Source organism: Trichechus manatus, unplaced genomic scaffold (assembly GCF_000243295.1).
Source record: "Trichechus manatus latirostris isolate Lorelei unplaced genomic scaffold, TriManLat1.0 scaffold00134, whole genome shotgun sequence".
Taxonomy (NCBI): domain Eukaryota; kingdom Metazoa; phylum Chordata; class Mammalia; order Sirenia; family Trichechidae; genus Trichechus; species Trichechus manatus.
Genome location: NW_004444070.1, coordinates 7352720 through 7362558, shown reverse-complemented (window position 1 = coordinate 7362558; position 9839 = coordinate 7352720). Strand labels below are relative to the sequence as shown.

The window sequence follows — 9839 nt, the reverse complement described above, 5'->3', positions numbered from 1 at the left end:
AGGGGTGGGGGGAGACTGAGTGCCCCAACGTGTGTGACAGAGAACCGCGCAGAAGGAAGTTCAGGGCCTCCTGTTCGCAGCCCAACTCCTGGCGCAGTGGTGGGCTCTGAGGCAATGCTTTGCTTTCTGGGGCAGAAAAAGCCCAGGGCAGTGACCGCGTGCCCAGCCCCTCGGCGTCCCGGAAAGAGGCTCCAGCCTGTCCTGCTGCACCTCAGTCGGTGTCAGCCGCTCTCCCCAGCCTGGTCCCCGGGCCCTCCCTGCGCCCTTCCCGGGCGCCCCTCCCCGCGCTTCTCCGGGGACCCAACACTTGGGCAGTTTCTTCCTACTTGTTTTGACTTATAAATAATATTTAACACTCCCTCCCCCCCCAAAAAAAAAAAAAAAGGTTAGGCTATGTCAACACACAAAGTGGATAACTGAGAAACTATTCGGAGATTAGGCCAAGAAACACCGCGTAGGCAATGCCGGGTTATTACGGCGGGAACGTGTCTTCCCTCGAGTTGGTTTTATCGACTCAACGCCGTCTTTGCGTCAGGGAGCGTTTGGTTCCGAGACCCAATCCCACCAGTGCACAGACTTGATTTTTCAGCAAGCTAAAACGTGAACGAGTGGATCCTGCTCTGGGCCAGGGCCGCGCGCAGGCTGGGGCTGCAGGAAAGGCCTGGGAGGCGCGGGGCCGGGGAGCAGGAGCCCCTTGGCGGGCGCCCCGCCTCACCTGTGCCCCTGCCCGCGCGCCCGCAGGTATCTACGAGTGCAAGGAGAAGCGGGAGGACGTGAAGTCGGAGGACGAGGACGGGCAGACGAAGCTGAAGCAGCGGCGGAGCCGCACCAACTTCACGTTGGAGCAGCTCAACGAGCTGGAGCGGCTTTTCGACGAGACGCACTACCCCGACGCCTTCATGCGCGAGGAGCTCAGCCAGCGCCTGGGGCTCTCCGAGGCGCGCGTACAGGTAGGACCGCGGGCCCCGCCACCCCACCTCGGGCGGGCCTGGCGCGCGCCCTCTTGGGCCAGGCCGCTGGCCCTTGCAGGTCGGTACAGTGGGAGCCCCAGGCCCTCAAGGATCGGCAGGCCGCGTGCAAAGGTTACGGGCCCTCCCCGCACCCCGTCGGTTGTCCGGAATTTGGAGGTCTCTTCCCCTTGTGCCTACGGCTCCTGCTCCCCACCCCCTCTCCTCCACGGTCCTCTCCTCCTTCCTAGCCCCCTCCCACTCCAGGGGAGGGGGGCGCGGGGGCGCGGGCGCTATCCCCATCTGGCCTTGGGTGTGTGTAGCACGTGCGCAGAAGGGACGCGCGGGCAAGGCTTTCTCCGGCATTGTAAACATTAAATTAAATTCATTAATTTATTTATCTGGAGGGATAGGAGCCCAGGATGACTTCAAAGTCGCTTCCCCCGGTTCTGGAGGTCGGGCATGGAATTGGCTCGACCTGTTCCCTCGTGTCTCACGGCTCTGGGCAGCACCAGAGGGGTCCAAAGAGAAGGCAGAGGAGCCCGGGGCCCGGGCTCTGGGGACTGACTCTGAATAAGTGAAATTAACATTGCCCCCGGGGAGGGGCCCGTTCGAAACACTGGGAACTGCGGAGGAGAGCTTCGCGGTGGTTATTGGGTCAGCAAATTCAGCTACAACTTTGCCTCGATTTTGTTTATGAAATGAAAATGCAGACGCGGTTTATCGGCAGCACTTGATATATCTTTAACTTAAAATATACTTTTTTTTTTTTGGCTCCTTATCCCCTTTCCATCTTTCCGCGTCACCGCAGTAAAATGCTTACTTAAGATTAAATAAACAGTCCCCAGGCACTTTCTAGCTCTTCTCGGCAGTAGCTGCGGCGGTTCGCTGCGCCTAGCCGCCTCCGCCGGGCAGGCAGAGTCTCCCCTGTGGACTCTAACTCAGCGAGAGTGGATCCCAGCATCTGGGGCCGCAGCGAGGGGAGGAGGCTTTCCCGCCGGCCTCTCTCCACGGAAGATGGATAAGGCTGCCCCGGATAAATTAATGAAAAGATTAAACTTTTGCTGAAGGGGACATCAACTTTTATGTCATCTCGCTGTGTCTTTCTGCCCGGGATCTGTAATATCTTCCAGCCCTTGATGTACTGTTTCTATAAAAATAAATTACTTGTAATTTAATTCCACACTATCTCTTTCAGTAGTCTATTATCAGGGAGCACCTTAGCAAGCGGTACCGAGTGGCAGAAAATTGGTTCTTGGGTGTCTGCAGATCTGGGGGGTGGGGAGGGAGGCCTAAAATAAAAAAAAGAGAAAAGTGGGGTAGAAGTGAGGGGCTATCGATCCAGAGGTGAATTAAAATTTAACGACTGCAAATAATAATACACATAAACATGGGGATATAAAAGAGATAAGTTTCTATTGGCCACAGGGAAGCAAATAGCACATAATAAAGAAAAGGAGGATGCAGGAAGTGCTCATAAAAGTCAATTAGTTAAAACATGGACGTGGCAGGGGTGAAAGCAGGTCAGGGGAGAAAAGCAACTATATTTTCATGCCTGGCAATTGTTTGGTGATCCTTCTTGGTTCAGCCTGTCCCTTGCTGTTAAAGGATATAGTTTCAATTTCGTGTGGAAATTTGCTGTAAATAAATTGAGGCTCCTATGGAAGCTGGTCCTTATTAACCTTTTATTTTTAGTGCAGTACTGGAAGGCCGTATCACCCAGCTGTCAAGGTTATAATTGAAAGTTATGAGACCGCGGTGAGGAGCAGGCAGTAATTTAATTACAACAAATATCTTTGGGTTTATGGCGCAGAGCTAAATTAAATGTCATTATTCACTGTCTGTAATGGAAATCAAAAGGAAATCGGATTAGGGCATTTGTGAAAGAAATCACCCAGTGATCCTTAATGAAGAAATAACTGTCTAAACCAGTGTACTGCGCTTTACTTAGCATATTCGGGACTAATTGGAATTGATCGCGAATCACCCCAAGTCTGATTTATTATCGCTTAATGCAGCGGCTAATTCATCACTTATATTCCTCATAATCTTTTTTTTTTTTTCCTCCAGCTGAAGGGAAAGTGAGCTTCTCTTTTCCAGATTTAAATAGGATTCTGGTTTTGAAAAATGCCATCTTAGAGGCAGAATTTGCTCTCCTGTGTCCGGCTTCCCCTCCGGAGGAGGCAAGATGCTCTACCCCAGAGGAGAGAGGGGCACGGTTCCCAAACGGGGACCCGGGAATAGAAGCGCATGTTAAGGAACTGAGTGAAGATTTGTGAAGTTTCGCGTTATGCTGGGGAGGGGACATTTTTGAAAATGCTTTTTCAGGGGAACCCGGGAAAGTTGTGCAGTCTCCCTGTAGAGGGGGAGGACGAGCGTTCCAGAGACCTGGGAGCCAGTTCCGACAGGCAGGCCAGTGGCTGGTAGTGGACACCCCACCAAGGAAGGAAACGGCCTTCTGACAGCCTGGGATGGAAAAGTGCGCGTTTGGCTTCTTAGACTCTTGAATGTTTGCGTGTTTCCAACCTCCTAGAGGTCTGCTGAGGTTTCTCCGCGCGGAGGAACCAGCCCAGCTGGCGCCTAGAGCAGGGCGCGCGCAGAGCGCACTTTCAGCCCAGAAGAGCCTCGAGCTACCGGGGTAACTGGTGTCCACCGAAGCTTCTTTTGTGCCAGGTTTATGCGGGGTCAGGGACTTCCAACGCCACCCCGGTAGCGCGTGGAGGGAAAGCAGCAGAGAAAGCCAGTTAGGAACAATTAACCGGCATCACCCTATTCGCGGCGGGGTGGCGTAGGAGTTTCATATTCCGTCCTCTACGTCCTTGACGTCGAGAGTGCCAGAGTGTCCACGGCCGGGGCTGTCTGGAGAGCCAAGACGGGGTGAGCGTGGGGAGCCAGAGGAGGTTTGTAGGAGGCGGCGCCGTTATCCCGCACTTCTTGGGGTTAGTGAATTGAGCTCAGCTCGGCGAGGGTGCCACGACCCTTTTGAACCCAACCTCTCAGACAGATCCCCAAGGACTGACGGCCAGTAAAGCCTACAATATTGGGGTGTGCCCGGTCTTTGTGGGTGTCGGACGTTCGGGACTCTTGTTAACTGGGACCACCACAGGGACTTCTATGGAGCACATGGAACTTTCTGGAGCAGGCCAAGGAGGCAGGGAGTCCCGAACTTGATTGGGGTGGGGGAATTGGAATTCGGTGCTATGTATCCACCTGCGTCCCCCTCTCTGGTGGCTAAAATCCGAGGGTAGAAGATCAAGTCCTCCCACAGGGTGGCCGGTTATAATGCCCACCCAGAACGTTAGAGACGTGGCTGTCCACCCAGCACCCCTGCCCGCCCCAACGCGCTCGCCCACGTTATATGCACAGGTGTGTATATGTGTAGGTAGAGGTGTCGGTACTCAAGACGCATTTGGGGTGGTGGAGGGAGCGGAGGTGAGGTTGACAGATCCCAGGCCTAGGTAGCCAGTTAGGGCCGGGTTGGAAAGGCAAGAAGGTCGCGGGCCCCCCCGGTGGCCCTGCTCCAGGCGCCCGGGAGCCTGAGTGCGGGGCCCGACCGGCTCACCGGCTTTGTCCCGTGTCTGTCCGTCCACAGGTGTGGTTCCAGAACAGGAGAGCCAAGTGCAGAAAGCAGGAGAACCAGATGCACAAAGGTGGATGGCTCTGGGAGGCATGGGGGCGCAGTGGGGAGGCCAGGGATGTTCTGGGGAGGGCAGAGGGCTGGGGGGCCCGTGAGGAGGCCGGGAAGGTTCTGGGGACCAGGGCGATGCGGGGGGCGGGTGCCTGGTGTGGCTAGAGGACCTGGGCTCCACGGGGATGGGTTGGAGGAGGGCCGTGGAGGTCCTGCGGGGACCAGGGGCGACACTCATGGCTCCGTCTTTCCCTGCAGGGGTCATCCTGGGCACGGCCAGCCACCTGGACGCCTGCAGAGTGGCGCCCTACGTGAACATGGGCGCCCTGAGGATGCCGTTCCAGCAGGTATAGCGCGTTTTCCTTCCTTCCTATCCACTCGGGCGGCCGCCTGCCTTCCGCCCTTCCTCCGCGGGCTCCTCTGCCCCCGCCGACTTTGCAGCTCGCCCTGGGAAGAAAGGCGGCCGCTTTTACAAGGGGGCATTTATAGACGCGTTGGCACGTATTAAAATCATGCTGTAAAACTCCAAAAGCCACCTTTGGGAGGGTAGAAACACAAACTCAAAGAAAATCTTACAAAACTTGGAGCGAAAAGAGAAAATCCCACCCACCCTGGAACCACCTACCCTGCCGCAGGCTGGAACGTAGGAGGGGCACGCGCCTGGGCGTGAGGGCTCGACGGGTTGCTCCCTTGCGCCTCTCCTGGGACTGACATCACCCTGCACTTCGGGGCTGGTGGCTTCCAGCCCAGCCCAGCCCAGAGTTTAGTCGGGCAAGCGCCGCGAGGCGCTGGATCCCCCGCGTGGACGTGGGGTGGCCAGGAAGCGGGAAGGCAGTCTCAGGGCCCAAGAGCCCGCGCCGCCTGCTCCCCGAGGGCCGCACCCTGCTCAGACCTAGTGTGGGGGACAACAGGGGTGGGCTGTGTTGCTGGGGACTCCCGAGTCCAGGCCGAGACGCAGCGCCCACGCTGGACCTGGCTCTGCGCGGGTTTGGGCTTCCACTGGGGGAAGTGGGGCGAATACCCAGACGTAACAGGGGTGGTCTGAACTCTCAAGCGCGCGGCCTGGACCACAGCCTGCCGCCGTTACTCCTAGGACTAGGCCCGGGTTATGTTTTGACCTGGGACGCATGTTTGCTGTGCCGCCACCTGGGTCAGTGGACAAGGTGTAGAAGGTAAAAAAAAGACACCCAGGAGTTGGAGCTGGGTCGCTAGGACTCGCGGTGCCTGAGCTGGAAGGGCGACCTGGGGCGCCGGTGCTGGGGAAGGGGCTGCTCCCTTGCTACGCCCCTCCCCAGCCTGGGCCCACCCTTAGCTCAGGCTCAGTGGGGACGGAGCCCGCTCCTTGGAGCAACACCTGCGTCCGCGGATGTCCGTTGCCCCACGAGGCGTCCTCTATTTGGCCCGGCTGAATGAAACGCGGCTGTCAGAGCCCCTAGACCTGGGCGTTGGCGTCACGAAAAGGGGACCCGGCATCCCGGGGAGAAGAAGCCTGAGCCAAAGGCCAGAGCCGGAGATGGGGACACGCCAAAGGGTCAAACAGAGCGACCCCAGGCTCCGTTTTGATCCCTTCGAGAATATGGGGGTGGGCGCGGGGATTCCTTCGGTTCCTCCAACTCCGACGCGGACCAAAGGCAGTGCCCTGGGAGGAGAAGAGTGTGGTGGGGAGTCCTCGGGGCAGGCGAGTGGAGGCGCCCCACCAGCCCCCTAACGCCGCGCTCGGTTCCCTCACCCCCCAACGCAGGTCCAGGCGCAGCTGCAGCTGGAAGGCGTGGCGCACGCGCATCCGCACCTGCATCCGCACCTGGCTGCGCACGCGCCCTACCTGATGTTCCCGCCGCCCCCGTTTGGGCTGCCCATCGCGTCGCTGGCAGAGTCTGCCTCGGCCGCCGCCGTCGTGGCCGCTGCCGCCAAGAGCAACAGCAAGAACTCCAGCATCGCCGACCTGCGGCTGAAGGCGCGCAAGCATGCGGAGGCTCTGGGGCTCTGACCCGCCGCCCGCCCAGCCCTCACCCCCTGCCCTGGCCCTGCGCTCAGGCCTGCACACTACCCCCGCGACTCCCCGACCGGCCGACGGAAGTCCCGGAGCGAGGGCGTTGCGGCCTCCTCGCCCCAAGCACCCGGGGTCCTCCCGGGACCGCACACCCACGACCCCCCAGACCCATCAGGGACTGTGCAGGAGAGAGAGCAGGGCACCCTCCCTGAGCCTCGAGGATGCTGGTGTGTGCGTCCTGGGACCCGGATGCGGGCCGGAGGGACCCTGCCGCGTCGCGCCATCCTCTGCCGTCGGCGTTGCTACCCTGTGCATGTGGCTAAACGACACTCATTTTGAAGATCATAGAGTATATTGAATAAAAGATCCCCGGGGCTGGTCTCCACTCAAGATGACATTTCTTTGTTGCCAACAGTGTTATTTCACTGCCACGAACGAGCTGCAGGACGCATGTGGATTTTAAGGTGAACTTGCAGATCCGGCCGGGCGCCGCGCTCTCCTCCCCACCCCGCCCAAAGGCAGCAATAACCGAGCGCCTCTCGCCAGGAGGCGGAAGACTTGGCCAAGGGCAGGGGGAGGAGCAGAAGGACCGGAATTCGGAAAGGCTTGACCTCTGGGGGGACCTGGATTTCGGGATGGTCTTAAGTGCACACGTATGTCCCCAAAGCACCGGACGAGCTGAGATTCCTTGTGCCATATGAACAGGCGACTTTATAACTTTTCCAGTGTTTGATTCCCGGAGTTGACGTTTTTGCTGTTTTACAGAATTCAGAAGCAAGCAACAGAGTTGGACGCGTGGCTAGAAGGTATAATACTGACGCAGCATAACTTTCGTGAAATGCAATGAAGAGTTCAGTCAAGTGCAATACTGTAAATATTATAGATTTAAAGGGGCATGACTGCACACCCCAGATCCGTCTCCCACAGGCTGCCCAGTCCTTCCTGGACTGGGTCTGGGGTGGACGGTGGCCAGCATGGCGGGGGGCGGGGGGCCAGGGTGCTCCGGATGTGGTTGAGGTGAGATGCGCAGCATGTGGGTCACAGAATGCGTGTTAGGATGGGAGGAGACAGCTGGGAGACATCCTTCCCAAAAGGCAGTTTCAGAAGGTACTGTTTGGTAGTGGTGGGTAATTCCAAATTTGCTTTCTTTTTTTTCAACCCTTTGGTGCCCCCAATTGTGTGATCACCAAATAGCAACTTGTGTCAGCAGCAGGCCTGGCATGGGGAGGTGACTTGATGTTAACCAAAGCAGCGGGAAGATCCCGGATGATGCCCCTGAGGTTAGACGAGGTGCTGTAGGATGGCTGTGTGGGCTTTGTTGGGGGAGCAGAGCTGGGCTTGTCTACCTCAAGGACATTCTGTCTGTGTGTCTATCCTTGGTCACCAGGCCTGGCGGAATGGAAGCCCAGCCACGTGGAAGCCCAGTCACATGGTGCTGCCCTCTGCTAACTGGCCACCCAGCCTGCGTTGACTAACGTTTGATCGTTAACTTTATTTACCACAGAGGTTCTGATCTTTCCAAACCTGGCAGTTTTCCTTCTTGACCCCTGATTTTGATCTATTTCTTCAAGAAAATATCCCTTCAGCCGTGCAAGAAGTTGCTTTCTATCTTTCCACCTAGCTGAAACGTAGGATAAGTTTGGACGTTTCTCATTGGTATTCTCTGATGCTCTTTATAAAACCCTCCAATATTTTTAGTTGAAAATTTCGGTAGAACTCTAAAATGGCAGAGCAATGACAAAAGCAAGGTCAGTGTTTTTAAACCACTTGCAACTTTTTTTCAGACACCATTGCTGACGGTCATAAAGAGTTTGCCTCCAACATGTCGCTTTTCATTTTAAATAGATGTGAACAGAAAGGAAGGTCCCATGCATAGCCAGAAACTCCTTTAGATGGAAAAAGAAAAAAAAAAAGTGCATTTCAGAACGTTCAGAACTAGCTGCATTCCTGCTAATACTGAGCAGTCAGAAGAAGTTGAAAGACACGCACACCCCTTTCTCCCTCAAATGTTTGTGTTTTTTAGCTAAACACAGCCAACTATCACCACACCCACCACCCCGTGGAAAACTCCCTCCACTTCAGCAGAAAGATACGGACTCTGATCCCCGGGGTCGAGAATTTGTCTGTGGTAGGCTGTGCTTGGGAGCTCCTGGCTCAAGGCCGGCTGAACGGAGGCCACCTAGTTTTCATTTTTGTTGTATTTAACCTGGAAGGCGAGCCAGATGAAACCCCAGCAGGTGGGACCCCCAAGACCAAACAGAAAGAACAGACCCCTCGTAGGGCATTGGTGGCTGGGGCTGTTGAACCTGGCCAACTCTTTTGTCTCTTCCTAGAGTGGTGCCCGGGGGACACTTGCTCGAGGCTGGGTGGCAGGTGTTGGGTTCGGGGCATGTCTGCAGCCTCTTCTGCATCCCAGAAATTCCAGGATAGATGCCAGCTTCAGCTGTGGCCAGTTCGTCTCTCCACCAAGCTCTGTCCTACACTTTCTTTCCTGGGTGTTAGCGGTAAAGGCAGGGAGCCCTGGTGGAGCAGCGCTTAAGTGCTCGGCTGCTAACCGAAAGGTCGGCAGTGCCAACCCACCAGCGGCTCTGCAGGAGAAAAAACCTGGCGATCTGCTCCCGTAAAGATTACAGCCTGGGAAACCCTATGGAGCAGCTCTACTCTGTCACATGGGGTCGCTAGGAGTCAGCATCAACTTGACGGCACCCAACAACACCACCAGAAGGAACAGTAGATACAAAGGCACATAGACTGTGCGGTGTGTGGGTCTTGGTTCCCCCGGGGGGTGTCTCCCACTCAGCATCTCTGGTGCAGTTTTGTGTGGGAACCGGGCGTTTGTCCACCGTCCGCCCCACGCTACATTTATGGAGCCGACCTCTTTTTGCTGTTGTTGTTGCTTCTGCTCAAAACAAGACTCTTTTCAAAGCCCTTTGAGCATCTTACAAGCAGCATTTCGGCGTGCTTCCTTGCAAAGTGAGAAATGCCATGTGTATCCATTGGATGTGGAGCCTTTGGTAGTTAAACCCACACGGGAATGAGCAGACGGCTGGCTGAGCCGCAGGCGGGGCTCTGGCTGTGGATCCCCGTGTTTCATCCACAGGGTTCTGCTCCAGATGTGAAGGAGGGCTGAGCCCTCAGACACTTTCTCTTTTCCGTAAGAACTTGGCCAAAGAGTATTCATAGGAAGGGAAGCGACCGGGGAGAAAAAACTCTGTTCTTGTTCCCTGTATTTGTTCCTGTCAAATCTCCTCTTGCACAGTCTCCTCTCTCTTGC

The 9839-nt window shown here is 56.4% G+C and overlaps 1 protein-coding gene across 1 annotated transcript in view; it reads left to right on the top strand.

Annotated features, from left to right (window-relative positions):
* SHOX (SHOX homeobox) overlaps nt 1–6562 on the top strand; it is a 9621-nt gene extending 3059 nt beyond the window's left edge. Inside the window, exons 2-5 of the mRNA XM_004385190.1 lie at nt 742–950; nt 4540–4597; nt 4834–4922; nt 6317–6562. Of these exons, the coding sequence (XP_004385247.1) occupies nt 742–950; nt 4540–4597; nt 4834–4922; nt 6317–6562 (602 nt within the window). The remainder of the gene's footprint in view (nt 1–741; nt 951–4539; nt 4598–4833; nt 4923–6316) is intronic.
* The last annotated feature ends 3277 nt before the right edge of the window (nt 6563–9839 follow it).